This window comes from Delphinus delphis, chromosome X (assembly GCF_949987515.2).
Source record: "Delphinus delphis chromosome X, mDelDel1.2, whole genome shotgun sequence".
NCBI classification, from domain to species: Eukaryota; Metazoa; Chordata; class Mammalia; order Artiodactyla; family Delphinidae; genus Delphinus; species Delphinus delphis.
The window spans coordinates 55,044,505-55,067,687 of record NC_082704.1 but is presented as its reverse complement, the minus strand read 5'-3'; the positions used below and the strand labels follow the sequence as shown (position 1 = coordinate 55,067,687).

The window sequence follows — 23,183 nt, the reverse complement described above, 5'->3', positions numbered from 1 at the left end:
TGGCTAGTGAGACTGAGGAACAAATTTTAAATTTTATTTTATTTTAATTAATTTAAATTTAAATAGCTACATTTTGCTAGAGGCTAACCTATTGGACAGTGCAAAGTAAAAATATTTTAAAAGCATAGCGAGCAGCTCATTAAATCAGAGCAAGCATATTAAAATAATAAGAACTCTCAAATAATGTAAGAAAACAAATTTAATGAAAAACAATACCTTTATATTCATCAGGATGTTCCTCATACTCCATACAAAATGTGAGAAACTTCATTAGCATTCGCTTTTCTACCATAGTAAGTTGTTTGCTATTAAAGACATCTGCTCTGGAGCAAGGAACCTGAAAAACATTATTTTAAAAGTTAAGAAACTGCTTCCTAGTGATACAAGTATTCCAAATGACGTTTTCTTTCCCTTTAAGTATAACAAGATTATTATTTCCTTCCTAATCAGGCTGTTTCATGTTACTTTCCATCAGTTCTTATGGCATCGCTGTTGACTTCAGAGCTAATTAACTTGTGAGCTCTCTTACTTAATCCTGCCAAGTTGCTCTTTAGGCCATTAGAAGGCCACCAGCATGTCACCCCTAACTGGGAACAAATGACAGCTCAAATCTAGCAACGCTGTCTGAAATTAACACTTTCTCAACACCAACATCAAGCTGCAGAATAAATCATGAGAAAATTAACATTAGATATTTTAATTGGCAATCTCTTACTATTTACAGTTGTTAATCACCATGCAGGATTGGATTTTGCTGCTTTACCAGGAAAATAACAATCGTATTTGCTTATCCTTCCCAAATAAAACACAGTAACTCAAAATCATACCCAGTTACAATACTTGCTCAGCACAGTACCTGTTCCACTCTTCCTTCTCGAAATGCAAGAATCCTGGTAATATTTTTGAACTCTGCATATCGACTAACATTAGATTTGATTAGAAGATCAATTAGCAATCCTCGAGAATACAACAGCTGTACAAAGAAAATATTTTAGAGAATGAAATAAAAGGTGAAATAGTGGAAAAACTGATAAACACTAAATAAAGACATATAATTTTGTTATATTTTAAATTATTTGTAAAAAGCATTATACCTATTAATATTATAATACATAACACACTTTATTATAGGTTCACCACTGATTATCTGAAATTCAAAATTCAAAAAATTCTGGAATCCAAAGTTTTTTCATAACTGACCCAAACTGATACAAGGCTCTTCCATCCGCTTGTCCCAGTTAATGTGAATATTCATACATCTCACTGCAGAAATATTAATATGTTTAATTATAGAGTGACTCTTCAGACCCTGTTAAGAATGTTACATCATATATAAAATATCAGCTAGCATATATACTGTATTACTTTCTAAAATATATTTTTTTAAATTCAAATAACAACACACCAGGCCCCAAGGGTTTTGGATAAAAGACTATAGCTTTACATAAGGCCAGGTGGTTATTAAGAAGAAACCAGCCTGCTGGACCTCCTCATAAACTAAAAAAGAAAAAGACTGGCTACACATGTCCACCCAAAGAGTGAAATTATACGGTCTCTGTAATCCTAGCTATCTAGATTTATATGATACGTCTTTCTCAAGAAGTGAGGATGATGGTTATTGCTAGCATGCATGTGAAACTGATTTAATCTTTCAATATATCTCATAATCAACTTCAGAGAGACAAAAACAATTTCAACAGTATTATCTAGCATGTTTTGAATTTAACCAAATGGATAAATGCAACAGATTTCACTAATTCCTATACTGAGATACCTTTAAGTACCTATAACTCGATAAATATTAAAAAATGTAAATATTACATCTTAAATAAGGGGGAAAAAGAAAAAAACAGCTTAACTACAAAAAAAGGAAATTTAAATAATCAATCAAAACCATTACTTTCGGGGTGGGACCTTCAAGATGGCAGTAAGATGCGGAGATCACCTTCCTCCCCAAAAATACATCAGAAATACATCTACATGTGGAACAGCTCCTACAGAACACCTCTGAACGCTGGCAGAAGACCTCAGATCTCCAAAAAGGCAAGAAAATCCCCACGTACCTGGGTAGGGCAAAAGAAAAAACAGACAAAAGAAGAGGGATGGGACCTGCACCTCTGGGAGGGAGCTGTGAAGGAGGAAAAGCTTCCACACACTAGGAAGCCCCTTCACTGGTGGAGATGGGGAGTGGGCGGGGGGGGGAAGCTTCAGAGCCACAGAGGAGAGTGCAGCAACAGGGGTGCAGAGGGCAAAGCGGAGAGATTCCCGCACAGAGGATCCGTGCCGACCAGCACTCACCAGCCCAAGAGGCTTGTCTGCTCACCAGCCAGGGCAGGCGGGGGCTGGGACCTGAGGCTCGGGCTCAGGGAGAGGACTGGGGTTGGCTGCATGAACACAGCCTGAAGGGAGCTAGTGCGCCACAGCTAGCCGGGAGGGAGTCCAGGAAAAACTCTGGACCTGCCTAAGAGGCAAGAGACCATTGTTTTGGGGAGCGCAAGGAGAGGGGATTCCTTCCCTGTCTGCCCACAGAAAGCAGAGCACCGCTTAAACTAGCTCCAGAGATGGGCATGAGCTCCGGCTACCAGCTCAGACACAAGAGATGAGCACGAAATGCTAACACTGCTGCTGCAGCCACCAAGAATCCTGTGTGCAAGCACAGGTCACTACCCAAACGCTGCCGCACTGCCCTGCGAGCCTGTGCAGCCCACCACTGCCAGGGTCCTGTGATCCAGGGACAAACCCCACAGCAGAACACAAGGCACGCCTCAGGCTGTTGCAAACTCACTCTGGCCTCTGCTGCAGCAGGCTCATCTGGCATTCCAATTATAACTACCTTACCCCTCCCTCCCTCCGGCCTGAGTGAGCCAGAGGCCCCTAATCAGCCGATGCTTTAACCCCATCCTGTTTGGGTGGGAACAGAAGCCTGAGGGCAACCTACACGAAGACGTGAGGCCAAAACCAAAGCTGAACCACAGGAGCTGTACAAAGAAAGAAGAGAAAGAGAATTTTCTCCTTGCAGACTCAGGAGCAGCAGATTAAACTCCCATAATCAACTTGAGGTACCCTGCATCTGTGGAATACCTGAATAGACAAGGAATCAACCCAAATCTGAGGCGGTGGACTTTGGGAGAACTGCAGACTTGGGATTTGCTGTCTGCAATTGACTTGTTTCTGATTTTTATGTTTATCTTAGTATAGGTTTTAGTGCTTGTTATCATTCATAGATTTATTAGTTTGGTTGATCTCTTCTTTTTTCTTATTACTTTAAATATTTCTTAAATTTTAACAATTCTTTTATTTTAATAATTTTATTTTATTAATTTTTTTCTTTCTTTTTTTCTCCCTTTTCTACTGAGCTGTGTGGCTGACAGGGTCTTGGTGCTCCGGCCTGGTGTCAGGTCTGAGCCTCTGAGGTGGGAGAGCCGAGTTCAGGACACTGGGCTACCAGAGACCTCTAGGCTCCATGTAATATTAATCGGTGAGAGCTCTCCCACAGATCTCCATCTCAATGCTAAGACCCAGCTCCACCAAACGGCCAGCAAGCTCCAGTGCTGGACACTGCATGCCGAAACAACTAGGAAGAAATGAACACAACACCACGCATTAGCAGAGAGGCTGCCTAAAATCATACTAAGTTCAAAGACACCCCAAAACACACCACTGCATGCAGCCCTGCCCAGCAGAAAGACTACATCCAGCCCCACCCATCAGAAGACAGGCACCAGTCTCCTCCACCAGGAAGCCTACACAAGCCACTGAAACAACCTTACCCACTGGGGGCAGACACCAAAAAAAACAGGAACTACAAACCTGCAGCCTACAAAAAGGAGACCCCAAACACAGTAAGTTAAGCAAAATGGAAAGACAGAGAAATATGCAGCAAATGAAGGAGCAAGGTAAAAACCCATCAGACCTAACAAATGAAGAGGAAATAGGCAGTCTACCTGAAAAAGAATTCAGAGTAATGATAGTAAAGATGATCTAAAAATCTTGGAAATAGAATGGAAAAAATACAAGAAACGTTTAACAAGGTACTAGAAGAACTAAAGAGCAAACAAACAATGATGAACAACACAATAAATGAAATTAAAAATTCTCTAGAAGGAATCAATAGCAGAACAACTGACAAACAGGTAAGTGACTTGGAAGATAAACTAGTGGAAACAACTACCACAGAGCAGAATAAAGAAAAAAGAATGAAAAGAATTGAGGACAGTCTCAGAGACCTCTGGGACAACATTAAATGCACCAATGTTCGATTACAGGGGTCTCAGAAGAAGAAGAGAAAAAGAAAGGGACTGAAAAATATTTGAAGAGATTATAGTTGAAAACTTACCTAATATGGGAAAAGAAATAGTCAATCAAGTCCAGGAAGCACAGAGAGTCCCATACAGGATAAATGCAAGCAGAAACATGCCAAGACACATATTAGTCAAACTATCAAAATTTAAATACAAAGACAACATATTAAAAGCAACAAGGCAAAAGCAACAAATAACATACAAGGGAATCCCCATAAGGTTAACAGCTGATCTGTCATCAGAAACTCTGCAAGCCAGAAGGGCGTGGCAGGACATATTTAAAGTGATGAAAGGGAGAAACCTACAACCAAGATTACTCTACCCAGCAAGGATCTCATTCAGATTCGACGGAGAAATTAAAAACTTTACAGACAAGCAAAAGCCAGGAGAATTCAGCACTACCAAACCAGCTTTACAACAAATGCTAAAAGAACTGCTCTAGGCAGGAAACACAAGAGAAGGCAAACACCTACAAAAACAAACCCAAAACAATTAAGAAAATGGGAATAGGAACATACATATCGATAATTACCTTAAATGTAAATGGATTAAATGCTCCAACCAAAAGACAGTCTGGCTGAATGGATACAAAAACAAGACCCATATATATGCTGGCTACAAGAGACCCACTGCAGACCTAGGGACACATACAGGCTGAAAGTGAGAGGATGGAAAAAGATATTCCACACAAATGGAAATCAAAAGAAAGCTGGAGTAGCAATTCTCATATCACACAAAATAGACTTTAAAATAAAGACTATTACAGGAGCCAAAGAAGGACACTACAGAATGATCAAGGGACCAGTCCATGAAGATATAACAGTTGTAAATATTTATGCACCCAATATAGGAGCACCTCAATAAATAAGGCAAATGCTAATGGGCATAAAAGGGGAAATCAACAGTAACCCAAATAATACAGGACTTTGACATCCCACTTTCTACCAATGGACAGATCAACTAAAATGAAAAATAAGGAAACACAAGCTTTAAATGATACATTAGACAAGATGGACTTAAATTATATTTATAGAACATTGCATGAAAAAACAACAAAATAGGGCTTCCCGGGTGGTGCAGTGGTTGAGAGTCCGCCTGCTGATGCAGGGGACACAGGTTCGTGCCCCGGTCTGGGAAGATCCCACATGCCGCAGAGCGGCTAGGCCCGTGAGCCATGGCTGCTGAGCCTGCACGTCCGGAGCCTGTGCTCCACAGCGGGAGAGGCCACAACAGTGACAAGGCTGCGCACCGCAATACAAAACAAAACAAAACAAAACAAAACAAAAAACAGAATACACCTTCTTCTCAAATGCTCATGGAACATTCTGGAGGATAGATCATATCTTGGGTCACATATGAAGCCTTGGTAAATTTAAGATAATTGAAATCGTATCAAGTATCTTTTGTGATGACAATGCTATGAGACTAGATATCAATTACAGAAAAACACTTAAAAAATACAAACACATGGAGGCTGAACAATACGCTACTAAATAACCCAGAAATCACTGAAGAAATAAAAAAATACCTAGAATCAAATGAAAATGAAAACACGAGGACCCAAATATGGGAGGCAGCAAAGGCAGTTCTAAGAGGGCAGTTTATAGCAATACAACCCTACTTCAAGAAACAAGAAACATCTCAAATAAACAACCTAACCTTATACCTAAAGCAATTAGAGAAATAGGAACAAAAAATCCCCAAAGGTAGCAGAAGGAAAGAAATCATAAAGATCAGAGTAGAAATAAATGAAAAAGAAATGAAGGAAACAATAACAAAGATCAATAAACCTAAAAGCTGGTACTTTCAGAAGATAAACAAAATTGATAAACCAATAGCCAGAATCATCAAGAGAAAACAAAGAAGACTCAAATCAACAGAATTAGAAATGAAAAAGGAGAAGTAACAACTGACCCCGCTGAAATACAAAGAATCACTAGGGATTACTACAAGCAACTATATGCCAATAAAATGGACAACCTGGAAGAAGTGGACAAATTCTTAGAAAATCACAACCTTCCGAGACTGAACCAGGAAGAAATACAAAATATAAACAAACCAATCACAGGCACTGAAATTGAAACTGTGATTAAATATCTTACAACAAACCAAAGCCCAGGACGAGTTGGCTTCACAGGCGAATTCTATCAAAGATTTACAGAAGAGCTAACATCTATCCTTCTCAAACTCTTCCAAAATATAGCAGAGGGAGGAACACTCCCAAACTCATTCTACGGGGCGATCATCACCCAGACACCAAAACCATCATCACCCAGACACCAAAACCAGACAAATATTTCACAAAAAAAGAAAACTACAGACCAAAATCACTGATGAACATAGATGCAAAAATCCTCAACAAAATACTAGCACACAGGATCCAACAGCACATTAAAAGGATCATACACCATGATCAAGTGGGGTTTATCCCAGGAATGCAAGTATTTTTCAATATACGCAAATCAAGCAATGTGATACACCATATTAACAAACTGATAGAGAAAAACCATGATCATCTCAACAGATGCAGAGAAAGCTTTTGACAAAATTCAACACCGATTTATGATAAAAACTCTCCAAAAAGTAGGCATAGAGGGAACTTACCCCAACATATTAAAGGCCATATATGACAAACCCACAGCCAACATTGTTCTCAATGGTGAAAAACTGAAACCATTTCCAATAAGATCAGGAACAAGACAAGGTTGCCCACTCTCACCACTATTATTCAACATAGTTTTGGAAGTTTTAGCCACAGCAATCAGAGAAGAAAAAGAAATAAAAGGAATCCAAATTGGAAAAGAAGAAGTAAGCTAAGCTGTCACTGTTTGCAGAAGACATGATACTACACATAGAGAATCCTAAAGATGCTACCAGAAAACTACTAGAGCTAATCAATGTATTTGGTAAAGTAGCAGGATACAAAATTAATGCACAGAAATCTCTTGCATTCTGATACACTAATTATAAAAAATGTGAAAGAGAAATTAAGAAAACACTCTCATTTACCATTGCAACAAAAGAATAAAATACCTAGGGATAAACCTCCGCAAGGAGACAAAAGACCTTTATGCAGAAAACTATAAGACACTGATGAAAGAAATTAAAAATGATACAAACAGGTGGAGAGATATACCATGTTCTTGCTTTGGGAGAATCAACATTGTGAAAATGACTATATTACCCAAAGCAATCTACAGATTCAGTGCAATCCCCGTCAAACTACCAATGGCATTTTTCACAGAACGAGAACAGAAAATTTCACAATTTGTATGGAAACACAAAAGACCCCGAATAGCCAAAGCAATCTTGAGAAAGAAAAATGGAGCTGGAGGAATCAGGCTCCTGGACTTCAGACTATACTACAAAGCTACACTCATCAAGACAGTATGGCACTTGCAAAAACAGAAATATATATCAATGGAACAGGATAGAAAGCCCAGAGATAAACTCACACACCTATGGTCAACTTACCTTTGATAAAGGAGGCAAGAATATATAATGGAGAAAAGATAGCCTCTGCAATAAGTGGTGCTGGGAAAACTGGACAGCTCCATGTAAGAGAATGAAATTAGAACACTTCCTAACACCATACACAAAAATAAACTCAAAATGGATTACAGACCTAAATGTTAAGGCCGGACACTATAAAAACTTAGGCAGAACACTCTTTGACATTAATCACAGCAAGATCCTTTTTGACCCACCTCCTAGAGAAATAGAAATAAAACAAAAATAAACAAATGGGACCTAATGAAACTTAAAAGCTTTTGCACAGCAAAGGAAACCATAAACAAGACCAAAAGACAACCCTCAGAATGGGAGAAAATATTTGCAAACGAAGCAACTGACAAAGGATTAATCCCCAAAGTATATAAGTAGCTCATGCAGCTCAATATCAAAAAAAAACAAACAGCCCAATCCAACAATGGGCAGAAGATCTAAACAGACAATTCTCCACAGAAGATATACAGATTGCTAACAAACACATGAAGTGATGCTCAACATCACTGACCATTAGAGAAATGTAAATCAAAACTACAATGAGGTATCATCTCACACTGGTCCGAATGGCCATCATCAAAAAATCTACAAATAATAAATGCTGGAGAGGGTGTGGAGAAAAGGGAACCCTCTTGCACTGTTGGTGGGAATGTAAATTGATACAGCCACTATGGAGAACACTATGGAGGTTCCTTAAAAACTTAAAATAGAACTACTATATGACCCAGCAATCCCACTACTGGGTACATACCCTGTGAAAATCATAATTCAAAAAGAGTCATGTATCACAATATTCATTGAAGCACTATTTACAATAGCTAGGACATGGAAGCAACCTAGGTGTCCATCGACAGATGAATGGATAAAGAAGATGTGGCACATATATACAATGGAATATTATTCAGCCATAAAAAGAAAGAAATTGAGTTATTTGTAGTGAGGTGGATGGACCTAGAGTCTGTCATACAGAGTGAAGTTAAGTCAAGAGAGAGAAAAATAAATACCGTATGCTCACACATATATATGGAATGTAAAAAAAAAAAAGAAAAAAAAAAGAAAAACAATCGTTATGATGAACCTAGGGACAGGACAGGAATAAATATGCAGACATAGAAAATGGACTTGAGGACACAGGGAGGGGAAAGGGTAAGCTCGGACAAAGTGACAGAGTAGCAATGACATATACACTACCAAATGTAAAACAGATAGCTAGTGGGAAGCAGCTACATAGCACAGGGAGATCAGCTCTGTGCTCTGTGACCACCTAGAGGGGTGGGATAGGGAGGGTGGGAGGGAGACACAAAAGGGAAGGCATATGGGGATATATGTACACATATAGCTGATTCACTTTGTTATACAGCAGAAACTAACACAACATTGTAAAGCAATTATATTCCAGTAAAGATGTTAAAAAAAAAAAAAAAACCTATACAGAGCATAACCAGCCAAAAAAACCCAAACCAAAATAAAACAAAAAACCATTAGTTTGAGTATGCAAGAGGTTCAGTACAGTCGTTCTGTAAATCAGTATCAGTTAGGTAAATTTTTTAAAACTATTATATCAGTCTAACATTGTGCATAAGAAACAAAATTGACACTGCTTTTTTAAAAATCAATTATCCTGACTAAATATGGCATGTTACTTCATTACCTTCAGCCTAATAAACTACACAACTGATATAGCTCATGCTTTTAAGAATATATTGCCAAGTCTTAATTCTATAATTATAATAAAAGTTACTTCAAATACCTTATTTGTTTAAAAACACAAATACTCAAGATTCAGTGATCCCTCAGTATCATAATAATTTCACAAATATTAATATATCAAACACAGAATGTATTTTAAGATCTAATAAACCTTAAGATTTAATTCCAGCTTTAAAAATAAAGCATTTAAGATACCACTGAAGAGTGAAAACACATTTCAATAAAAACTACATAACCTTTTGTCTGAAGCTTAGAAATGATTATGTACCATATTTAAACCTAAGCTTCTTTTCCATCATTATGTAAGTGACCTACCATAGCAATTTCACAATGGTGAGAGGCTAAAGAATACTTCAATTTGATTATAATAATGGCAACTAAATTAAATAATTAACAACTCTTGCTTCACTTGGCATGTTGGTTTCATAATTATTAAGGGTATGGACTTTCTTTGAAATGAGTTTTATTTGTAAGAACTTCATCTTTGATCATCTTCTCTATAAGCATAAGCAGTAAAGTACTATATTTTATTTAACTAACCTACCCTGAGCTATAAGATTTCTTTTTAAAAGGCTGTATATAGGGATGAGTTTTGTAAACTGTAAAGCACCACAATACTTGTCAGTTTTATCATGATGACTCTGAAATGGAATGCATGTAGAAATGTCAAATAGTTTGGCGATATCAAATTGGACTTTAGGAAAGAGGTAGGGCTTCAGACAGATATTTGTCAATCACCCTACACTCAGATGCAATAACTGCAATTATTACAACAGATGGAATTTCCTAGGAGTAACTGATTGACCCAATGTCATGGAATATACTGCTTTCCACACAGTAAGTACTCAATAAATGTTCATTAAATGACTCACTTTTTAAAAATGATAATAAACCTCTTGTATTGCTATGGTTATACATTCTTTAGCCACCCCTGCTTTTGTAGGATGAGTACAGTAAATCATTATTAGTTATTTTTTAAACATGTGAACCCATGAAACCTATGCAGGACAAAATACAACTGCCTTAACGTGTTTGTTTTTAATTTACCCTAAGAGGACCACTATTATTAACTGTTCAAACTTGTGAAAATACCCAGAAATCTCCTCCAGAGTCTCCTCAAATATCTCAGCATCTAATTAAACTATCTCCCCCTACACCACAACCAGCATGCATTTTCTTATACAACTGAATCATTTCCTACAATAATTCCAAAAATTCTAACAGCACTTCTTTTACCATTTCCCTTTGCAAGATTTATACTATATTTCAGCTAACATAAAAGTTAGAGACTTTTATGAAGTAGTCTTGATTCTTAACCACCATTCACCGTTTCTTTCAGTTAAGCATTTCAAATTCCAAGTAACTAATTCAAAATGAAAATTTCAGAACAAAACCTATTTGTTACTTGACTACTTCAGTGTTTTGTCTTATTTATTGTTTTTTTTAAATTCTTTCCTGCTCATGAGAATAGGAAGACTATTAGTGAGCTATGATTTAACTTCCACCCAGGAATTAATAGCCAAGGTAACATGGAAAGAATGCTAGATTTCAAAGGATGGCAGGATCAAAGTAGGTGGAATAGATGGTACAGAAATATTAGGTAGGACCAAGGCAGTAGCCAACTCAGACCAAGGCAGAATCAGGCACAGAGAGCTATGTCAGAAAGAAACTATGAGTAGTAAAAAGATATTCATATTTTCAGGCATCAGGTTCAAAGATATCAGCAGTATGAGGATGTGTGATTGGATCAGCAAAATGTGAGGAGCATTAGTCCCTCTCTTTATAACCTGGAACTTCAGGAGAGCACATTAAATAGAAAAGCCTAGTTTTGAGGCAAGTCTGATGTTATTCACCACCCTCTCCTACTTCTTTTCAATTTCTCGTTTGCCCTCAACTTACGGTATTTGGTCTGTTTCTTTCTACTTTCACCCAGCCCTATACTGTAACCCTTTAAGGCCATTACCTTTTATGTTACTGGTTTTCTATGCTTTTGCACTAAATTAGCCTTGCTTCCCATAAACCCAGTACAACACTATATCCTCCTAAGACTCAGGAACCTCTTCTGAAGTCATACTGACCTAACATTAGAGGTAAGGATAGAAAAATAACTGAAGTAAATAGCATTCTTACCAATCTCCCTGCCCCCACTACTATTAAATTATCCTCCAAAGTCCTCACACCTGAACCGATAATTTTCAAAAATGCATTGTTTTTTTCAAAATGTTCATCATCATATAGATGTTAAAATAGTTACTATATAAATAAGGGCTAAACAAAAGTTCATTTAATAGACTGACTATAAATAACATGGATCTGTAATTAGGTTCATTAGACTTTTTTCTTGGTAGAATTCATAGTGCCCATGCAGTAAGAGGAGAATATTAGGGTGGAAAACGTGTTCCAATACAGAAGTATCCTTGATATAGTACTGAGCATTCTTAATGTGTTTTTAACTATGTTTAAAGAATATTTTAATGGAGCTATAAACTTCAGATACTATCTCTTTATAAAGTAAATGTTCTACATTTCAGAGAATAAAATTATTAAAAGTGGGTTTATGGACCCGGATGCTATTTTCAATCAATTAAAATTTAGTATTGTTCTATGAAAAGATGGGTAAAACTGGTACTTACCTTTGACACCAAATCAATATTAAATCTCCTGCCTTCTTTAATAATTTGCGAGTAAGTAATCCTATTTTTCTTTGGTTGCTCTGCAGTTTCTTCGGCCATAGGCACATTTTCACTTGTTTCGTTTTCTGAAGTTGAGGGCATAGAAGATTTATCATCACAATGGTTTTCTTTCTCCCCTGTCGCTTCAAAATCATTTACTTCTAGGGCACCCTCTGGATCACTGCTTGGAGTGTGTTCTGTGGGTATTTCACAGCTTGCAGTACTTAATGACTGATCTTCTGTAGGCAGGCAGGCAGAATCTGCAGCTTCTGTGGAGTTTGCAGATGTCACAGAAGCGTGATTTTTCTGCAGTGCACCAGCTTCTTCGACATCTTCATGCAAATCCTGACTAATGAGAAATTATAATAATAATCCACACCAGGCTTTTGATAATTATACTTGGCTACCTTTTTTTATTATTTTAACTTTCAATGGCAATTTTTATTTCTTTACCTCATTTATCTTGGATGCATTGCTTTATGTGAGACACACACATTAAACATTCATCTGTTAAGGTTTCAATACGATATGAAACATACTTAAGATCTGAAAAATATACATAAAGATTTCAGGGTTTAGCAGGCCATGCCATGTGTGTGTGTGTGTATTTTTTTTTTTGGTGAAAAGCAGATTCTTATTTTTTTATTTAATTTTTATTTTATATTGGGGTATAGTTGATTTACAACATTGCATTAGTTTCAGGTATACAGCAAAGTGATTCAGTTATATATATACATATATCCATTCTTTTTCAGATTTTTTTCCCATATAGGTTATTACAGAATATTGAGTCCCCTGTGCTATACAGTAGGTCCTTGTTGATTACCTATTTTATATATAGTAGTGTGTATGTTAATCACATGTATATTTTTGAGAATTTAAGGCAGACAGGGGAACTGCATTTTAGAAACAAATCAACACAGTGCTTACAAGTACATCCCTCAGAATAAAAACATCGAGGTTCAAAGCCTCACCCTAGGACTAGATAATTCTGTGAATGTAGACAAGTTGTTTATCCTCTCTGACCTAAATTATCCATCTATAACATAGGGATAATACCACCTACCTCACAAGGTTGTTTTGGAGATTAAATGAAGTATCACATGCAAAGAACCTGACACAGTGCCTGGCACACAGTAAATGCTCAACAGTGGTAATTACTGTTGAGCAAAGATTATTATTCAAAGATTATTACTGTAGTGTGACAGAGCTAGAAAAAAACTGCTGTGAAAGTGTAAGTTGGCTTATCACAATGTGGTATCTTTCTGAATTCTTTCCTGCTGTACTTTGTTTTATTGTTAGTGTCTATTACTTTCCTGGAAGCGCCACTTCCAAAGTTACTACTAGAGTGAACATTCTCAGTCCATTATTGCCTTGATTGACACAACAGGCTCCCGTTCGCTGTGCCTGCATCATGTATCTCTCCATGATGTTTTATCCTCCACAGAACCTATGTTTTCACTGAGTTGCCCTACTGCTCAACACTAAAAATGCCTTGTACATGACAGGCTGTGGGAAGTAAACATCTGCTAACTGATTGCTCAAGAACTAACAGCAGTTCTTTCTCATATTGAATCTCAACCCTACTCCACAAAATCTTCCTCTTCCAGTCTCTAAACCAAATCACCTTCTTTATCAACTATCTTCTTTGTCTCATCTCTCCTACTTTCTGAAATGGCATCTCTAACTCCTAATTTATCAACTCAAATCTCCATGATTTGGCCCATGTTAATTGCTTCTTCTGGGCTATTCTTCCCACTTCCTGTAATATCACAATTCCCTCATCCCCAAACATAATCACATACTTCACCAATTGACACATTTTAAGAAAAAGTTTAAATTTCACTTCCAGGAAGTCTTCCTTAACCCAACCACACTCATCATTCTGTTACTCCATGCCCCATAGTACACACATGCAGTTTACCTTGCATTTATTTATCAGTTCCTTGTTAATAGCCTTTTGGCTGTCCCATATATACTTTATCTTCAACTAGACTTTATTCTCCTTGAGGGAAGACCCTAACATCTTGTCTTGAGTGCACCTCACAACACTTACTGCACTGCTCTATAGATGTGGTATTTAATAAATACGTGATGAATAAATGGTTTATACAAGCAAAAGATGGAAGTATAAATATACATTTATATAAAAAATTATAAATACATATTTATAAATATACATATTTAAATATGAAACAAACATTTGTATTATAGAAAACACATAAAACTAGGACAGTAAAAAACAATAAACTTTACATTCAAAAGTTTGTGGGGAGGAGCTTCAAGATGGCAGAAGAGTAAGACATGGAGATCACCTTCCTACCCACAAATACATCAGAACTACATCTATATGTGGAACAACTCCTACAGAACACCTACTGAACGCTGGCAGAAGACCTCAGACCTCCCAAAAGGCAAGAAACTCCCCATGTACCTAGGTAGGGCAAAAGAAAAAAGAAAAAACAGAGACAAAAGAATAGGGACGGAACCTGCACCAGTGGGAGGGAGCCGTAAAGGAGGAAAGGTTTCCACATACTAGGAAGCCCCTTCGCGGGCAGAGACTGCGGGTGGCAGAGGGCGGAAGCTTCGGAGCCACGGAAGAGAGTGCAGCAACAGGGCTGCGGAGGGCAAAGTCGAGAGATTCCCCCACAGAGGATCGGTGCCAAACAGCACTCACCAGCCCAAGAGGCTTGTCTGCTCACCTGCCGGGGCGGGCTCGGGCTGGGAGATGAGGCTCGGGCTTCGGAGGTTGGAGGTCGGATCCCAGGGAAAGGACTGGGGCTGGCTGCGTGAACACAGCCTGAAGGGATCTACCAGGCCACAGCTAGCCGGGAGGGAGTCCGGGAAAAAGTCTGGAGCTGCTGAAGAGGCAAGAGACTTTTTCTTGCCTCTTTGTTTCCTAGTGCACAAGGACAGGGTATTAACAGCGCCTCTTAAAGGAGCTCCAGAGACGGGCACGAGCTGCTGCTATCAGCGCAGATCCCAGAGATGGGCATGAGACGAGAAGGCTGCTGCTGCAGCCACCAAGAAACCTGTGTGCACGCACAGGTCACTATCCCCACCTCTCCTCCCAGGAGCCTGTGCAACCCGCCACTGCCAGGGTCCAGTGATCCAGGGACAACTTCCCTGGGAGAACACACGACGCACCTCAGGCTGGTGCAACGTCATGCCAGCTTCTGCCGCCACAGGCTCGCCCCGCACACCGTACCCCTCCGTCCCCCCGGCCTGAATGAGCCAGAGCCCCAGAATCAGCTGCTCCTTTAACCCGGTCCTGTCTGAGCGAAGAACAGACACCCTCAGGCAACCTACACGCAGAGGCGGGGCCAAATCCAAAGCTGAACCCCTGGGAGCTGTATGAACAAAGAAGAGAAATGGAAATTTCTCTCAGCAGCCTCAGGAACAGCGGATTAAATCTCCACAATCAACCTGATGTACCCTGCATGTGTAGAAAACCTGAATAGACAACGAATCATCCAAAATTGAGGAAGTGGACTTTGGGAGCAACGATATATATAAATTTTTCCCTTTTTCTCTTCTTGTGAGTGTGTATCTGTTTGCTTCTGTGTGTGATCTGTGTCTGTATAGCCTGTCTTCCCTTTTTTAATTACTTAAAAATGCTTTTTTTTACTAATTATTTTTTTTGTTTTAATGACTTTATTATATTTTATTGTACTTTATTTTATCTTCTTCTTTCTTTTTTTTTCCTCCCTTTTATTCTGAGCTGTGTGGATGACAGACTCTTGGTGCTCCAGTCAGGCGTCAGGGCTGTGCCTCTGAGGTGTGAGGGCCAAGTTCAGGACACTGGTCCACAAGAGACCTCCCAGCTCCATGTAATATCAAACGGAGAAAATCTCCCAGAGACCTCCATCTCAACACCAAGCCAGCTCCACTCAATGACCAGCAAGTTCCCGTGCTGAACACCCTATGCCAAACAACTAGCAAGACAGAAACACAACCCCATCCATTAGCAGAGAGGCTGCATAAAAACATAACAAGGCCACAGACACCCCAAAACACACCACCAGATGTGGACCTGCCCACCAGAAAGACAAGATCCAGCTTCCTCCACTAGAACACAGGCACCAGTCCCTTCCACCAGGAAGCCTACACAACCCACTGAACCAACCTTAGCCACTGGGGACACACACCAAAAACAACGGGAACCATGAACCTGAAGCCGGTGAAAAGGAGACCCCAAACACAGGAAGAAAAGCAAAATAAGAAGACAGAAGAAAACACAGCAGATGAAGGAGCAAGAAAAAAACCCACCAGACCTAACAAATGAAGAGGAAATAGGCAGTCTACCTGTAAAAGAATTCAGAATAATGATAGTAAAGTTGATCCAAAATCTTGGAAATAGAATAGAAAAAATACAAGAAACGTTTAACAAGGAACTAGAAGAACTAAATAGCAAAGAAACAGTGATGAACAACACAATAAATGAAATTAAAAATTCTCTAGAAGGGATCAATAGCAGAATAACTAAGGCATAAGAACAGAAAAGTGACTTGGAAGATAAAAGAGTGGAAATAACTACTGCAGAGCAGAATAAAGAAAAAAGAATGAAAACAATTGAGGACAGTCTCAGAGACCGCCGGGACAACATTAAACGCACCAACATTCGAATTATAGGGGTCCCAGAAGAAGAAGAGAAAAAGAAATGGACTGAGAAAATATTTGAAGAGATTATAGTTGAAAACTTCCCTGATATGGGAAAAGAAATAGTTAATCAAGTCCAGGAAGCACAGAGAATCCCATACAGGATAAATCCAAGGAGAAACACACCAAGACACAATTTAATCAAACTATCAAAAATTAAATATAAAGAAAAAATATTAAAAGCAGCAAGGGAAAAACAACAAATAACACACAAGGGAATCCCCATAAGGTTAACAGCTGATCTCTCAGCAGAAACCCTACAAGCCAGAAGGGAGTGGCAGGACATATTTAAAGTGATGAAGGAGAAAAACCTACAATCAAGATTACTCTACCCAGCAAGGATCTCATTCAGATTTGACAGAGAAATTAAAACCTTTACAGACAAGCAAAAGCCAGGAGAATTCAGCACTACCAAACCAGCTTTACAACAAATGCTAAAGGAACTTCTCTAGGCAGGAAACACAAGAAAAAGACCGACAATAACAAACCCAAAACAATTAAGAAAATGGAAATAGGAACATACATATCGATAATTACCTTAAATGTAAATGGATTAAATGCTCCAACCAAAAGACATAGACTGGCTGAATGGATACAAAAACAAGACCCGTATATATGCTGTCCACAAGAGACCCACTTCAGACCTAGGGACACCTACAGACTGAAAATGAGGGGATGGAAAAAGATATTCCATGTAAATGGAAATCAAAAGAAAGCTGGAGTAGCAATTCTCATATCAGACAAAATAGACTTTAAAACAAAGATTATTACAAGAGACAAAGAAGGACACTACAGAATGATCAAGGGTTCAATACAAGAAGAAGATATAACAATTGTAAATATTTATGCACCCAATATAGGAGCACCTCAATACATAAGGCAAATACTAACAGCCATAAAAGGGGAAATCGACAGTAACACAATCAAAGTAGGGGATTTAACACCCCACTTTCACCACTGGACAGATCATCCAAAATGAAAATAAATAAGGAAACACAAGCTTTAAATGATACATTAAACAAGATGGACTTAATTGATATTTACAGAACATTCCATCCGGAAACAACAGAAAACACATTTTTCTCAAGTGCTCATGGAACATTCTCCAGGATAGATCATATCTTAGGTCAAAAATCAAGCCTTGATAAATTTAAGAAACTTGAAATCGTATGAAGTATCTTTTCCAACCACAATGCTATGAGGCAAGATATCAATTACAGGAAAAAAACTGTAAAAAATACAAACACATCGAGGATAAACAATACACTACTTAATAACCAAGTGATCACTGAAGAATTCAAACTGGAAATCATAAAATACCTAGAAACAAATGACAAAGAAAACACAAGGACCAAAAACTTATGGGATGCAGCAAAAGCAGCTCTAAGAGGGAAGTTCATAGCAATACAATCCTACCTTATGAAACAGGAAACATCTCAAATAAACAACCTAAACTTACACTTAAGCAATTAGAGAACGAAGAACAAAAAATCCCAAAGTTAGCAGAAAGAAAGAAATCATAAAGATCAGATCAGAAATAAATGAGAATGAAATGAAGGAAACGGTAGCAAAGATTAATAAAACTAAAAGCTACTCCTTTGAGAACATAAACAAACTTGATAAACCATTAGCCAGACTCATCAAGGAAAAAAGGAACAAGACTCAAATCAACAGAATTAGAAATGAAAAAGGAGAAGTAACAACTGACACTAGAGAAATACAAACGATCATGAGAAATTACTACAAGCAACTATATGCCAATCAAATGGCCAACCTGGAAGAAATGGACAAATTCTTAGAAATGCACAACCTTCCGAGAGTGAACCAGGAAGAAACAGAAAATATGAACAGACCAATCACAAACACTGAAATTGAAACTGTGATTAAAAATCTTCCAACATACAAAAGCCCAGGACCAGATGGCTTCACAGGCGACTTGTATCAAACATTTACAGAACAACTAACACCTATCCTTCTCAAACTCTTCCAAAATATAGCACAGTGAGGAATGCTCCCAAACTCATTCTATGAGGCCACCATCACCCTGATACCAAAACCAGTAAGATGTCACAAAGAAAGAAAACTACAGGCCAATATCACTGATGAACATAAATGCAAAAATCCTCAACAAAATACTAGCAAACAGAATCCAACAGCACATTAAAAGGATCATACACCATGATGAAGTGGGGTTTATCCCAGGAATGCAATGATTCTTCAATATACGCAAATCAATCAATGTGATACACCATATTAACAAATTGAAAGAGAAAAACCACATGATCATCTCAATAGATACAGAGAAAGCTTTTGAAAAAATTCAACACCCATTTATGATAAAAACCCTGCAGAAAGTAGGCATAGAGGGAACTTTCCTCAACATAATAAAGGCCATATATGACAAGCCCACAGCAAACATCATCCTCAATGGTGAAAAACTGAAAGCATTTCCACTAAGATCAGGAACAAGACAAGGTTGCCCACTCTCACCACTATTACTCAACATAGTTTTGGAAGTTTTAGCAGCAGCAATCAGAGAAGCAAAGGAGATAAAAGGAATCCAAATTGAAAAAGAAAAAGTAAAGCTGTCACTGTTCGCAGATGACATGATACTATACAAAGAGAATCCTAAAGATGCTACCAGAAAACTACTAATCAATGAATTTGGTAAAATAGCAGGATACAAAATTAATGCACAGAAATCTCTGACATTCTTATACACTAATGATGAAAAATCTGAAAGTGAAATTAAGAAAATGCTCCCATTTACCATTGCAACAAAAAGAATAAAATATCTAGGAATAAACCTACCTAAGGAGACAAAAGACTTGTATGCAGAAAATTATAAGACACTGATGAAAGAAATTAAATATGATACAAATAGATGGAGAGATATACCATGTTCTTGAATTCGAAGAATCAACATGGTGTAAATGATTATACTACCCAAAGCAATCTACAGATTCAATGCAATCCCTATCAAACTACTACTGGCATTTTTCACAGAACTAGAACAAAAAATTTCACAATTTGTATGGAAACACAAAAGACCCCAAAGATCCAAAGCAATACTGAGAAAGAAAAATGGAGCTGGAGAAATCAGGTTCCCTGACTTCAGACTATACTACAAAGCTCCAGTAATCAAGACAGTAAGTATGGTACTGGCACAAGAACAGAAATATAGATCAATGGAACAGGATAGAAAGCCCAGAGATAACCTACGCACCTATGGTCAACTTATCTTTGATAAAGGAGGCAAGAATACACATTGGAGAAAAGACAGCCTCTTCAGTAAGTAGTGCTTGGAAAACTGGACAGCTACATGTAAAAGAATGAAATTAGAACACTTCCTGACGCTATACACAGAGATAAACTCAAAATGGATTATAGACCTAAATGTAAGGCCAGACACTATCAAACTCTTAAAGGAAAACATAGGCAGAACACTTTATGACATAAATCACAGCAAGATCCTTTTTACCCACCTCCTAGAGAAATGGAAATAAAAACAAAAATAAATAAATGGGACCGAATGAAACTTAAAAGCTTTTGCACAGCAAAGGAAACCATAAACAAGACGAAAAGACAACCCTCAGAATGGGAGAAAATATTTGCAACTGAAGCAAGTAACCAAGGATTAATCTCCAAAATTTACAAGCAGCTCATGCAGCTCAATATTAAAGAAACAAACAACCCAATCCAAAAATGGGCAGAAGACCTACATAGACATTTCTCCAAAGAAGACATACAGATGGCCAAGAAGCACATGAAAAGCTGTTCAACATCACTAATTACTAGAGAAATGCAAATCAAAACTACAATGAGGTATCACCTCACACCAGTTAGAATGGGCATCATCAGAAAATCTACAAACAACAAATGCTGGAGAGGGTGTGGAGAAAAGGGAACCCTCTTGCACTGTTGGTTGGAATGTAAATTGATACAACCACTACGGAGAACAGTATGGACATTTCTAGAAAACTAAAAATAGAATTACCATATGATCCAGCAATCCCACTACTGGGCATATACCCAGAGAAAACCATAATTCCAAAAGACACATGCACCCCAATGTTCATTACAGCACTATTTACAATAGCCAGGTCATGGAAGCAACCTAAATGCCCATCAACAGATGAATGGATAATGAAGTTGTGGTACATATACACAATGGAATATTACTCAGCCATAAAAAGGAACAAAATTGAGTCATTTGTTGAGACATGGATGGATCTACAGACTGTCATAAGAGTGAAGTAAGTCAGAAAGAGAAAAACAAATATCATATATTAACGCATACATGTGGAACCTAGAAAAATGGTACAGATGAACTGGTTTTCAGGGCAGAAGTTGAGACACAGATGTAGAGAACAAAGGTATGGACACCAAGGGGGGAAAACCGCGGTGGGGTGGGGATGGTGGTGTGCTGAATTGGGTGATTGGGATTGACATATATACACTGATGTGTATAAAAATGATAACTAATAACCTGCAGTATAAACAAACAAACAAACAAAAAACAACTAATACTAAACTTTCTTTGGGTTATTTGTATGGAAATATGTTAATTTAAATGTTTCAGACATTACATGAAATTTCTAGAAATCTTATATGTTTTGGTATGATAAGTCATAATTCTAGTTATTACTTTAAAATGTGTATCTCTGAAATAACTAAATTTCCTTGTCAATTGCATTATTATGAACTTTCATCAAATCTTTAACCATGGTCATTTTTAAGTCTTTTGTCATTTACAGACAGTTCTGGGTGTACTGTGATGCTTTTGCAAAAATGTTCCTATAAAAGGGTTTCATCTTCAAGGAATTCATGGAAAAGACTCTGACAAGTACAGGTTTCTGGTAACTGACTATACTGCTGAACTGAATGAATAAGCATTTTCAGAACTCTAATGGAAAACTGATGAATTCATAAAAGTGCTAACAAAAGATCAAGATGAAAAAAATATTAATTACATGGGACTGAGTGAACTGATGAGGATGATTATAATTTTTGTGACTTTCTGTTTGAATTAAAAAATAAAAGTCCCACAAGGACTCAGAGGCAAAAAATATACAAATCAATTTTCACTGCAAAGTAAAGGAGCTGTTCCAGTGGAGGATTACTGGACTGAATGTCAATATTATGACATAGTATGAGTGTGTTTTGTGTTTGGTAATTTCAATCATTGTTGCTTTTGTTGTGGTCATCCATTTACAATGCTTGGTGTCAGTTTATTTATCTCTTGTAAAAATAAAATGTAGTGTGTGTGTGTGAAAAAAAACAAACAACCCAATCCAAAAATGGACTCAAGACGTAAATAGACATTTCTCCAAAGAAGATATGCAGATTGCCAACAAACACATGAAAGAATGCTCAAGATCATTAATCATTAGAGAAATGCAAATCAAAACTACAATGAGATATCATCTCACACCAGTCAGAATGGCCATCATCAAAAAATCTACAAACAATAATTGCTGGAGAGGTTGTGGAGAAAAGGGAACCTTCTCACACTGTTGTTGGGAATGTAAAGTGATACAGCCACTATGGAGAACAGTATGGAGGTTCCTTAAAAAACTAAAAATAGATTTACCATATGACCCAGCAATCCCACTAGTAGGTAGATACCCTGAGAAAACCATAATTCAAAGAGTCATGTACCAAAATGTTCACTGCAGCCCTATTTACAATAGCCAGGACATGGAAGCAACCTAAGTGTCCATCAACAGATGGATGCATAAAGAAGATGTGACACATATATAGAATGGAATATTACTCAGCCATAAAAAGAAACGAAATTGAGTTACTTGTAGTGAGGTGGATGGACCTAGAGTCTGTCATACAGACAGAAGTAAGTCAGAAAGAGAAAAATAAATACCGTATGCTAACACATATATATGGAATGTAAAAAAAAAATGGTCATGAAGAACCTTAGGGGTAAGACGGGAATTAAGACACAGACCTACTAGAGAATGCACTTGAGGATACGGGGATGGGGAAGGGTAAGCTGGGACAAAGTGAGAGAGTGGCATGGACATATATACACTACCAAACGTAAAATAGATAGGTAGTGGGAAGCAGCCGCATAGCAAAGGGAGATCAGCTCGGTGCTTTGTGACCACCTAGAGGGGTGGGATACGGAGGGTGGGAGGGAGGGAGACACAAGAGGAAAGAGATATGGGGACATATGTATGTGTATAACTGATTCACTCAGAAACTAACATACCATTGTAAAGCAATTATACTCCAATAAAGAGTTTTAAAAAAATTAAAAATAAAAAAAATAATTTAAAAAAAGTTTGTGGGCAGTGAACAAAAAGTGCCTCTTTGAAATTAA

General features: G+C 37.7%; 1 protein-coding gene across 1 annotated transcript in view; it reads right to left on the bottom strand.

Annotated features, from left to right (window-relative positions):
• Positions 1-23,183, bottom strand: part of CHM (CHM Rab escort protein) — a 207,637-nt gene that overhangs the window by 121,271 nt on the left and 63,183 nt on the right. The window contains exons 5-7 of the mRNA XM_060002983.1: positions 12,149-12,536; positions 857-973; positions 217-337 (exon numbers count right to left, since the gene is read on the bottom strand). Of these exons, the coding sequence (XP_059858966.1) occupies positions 217-337; positions 857-973; positions 12,149-12,536 (626 nt within the window). The remainder of the gene's footprint in view (positions 1-216; positions 338-856; positions 974-12,148; positions 12,537-23,183) is intronic.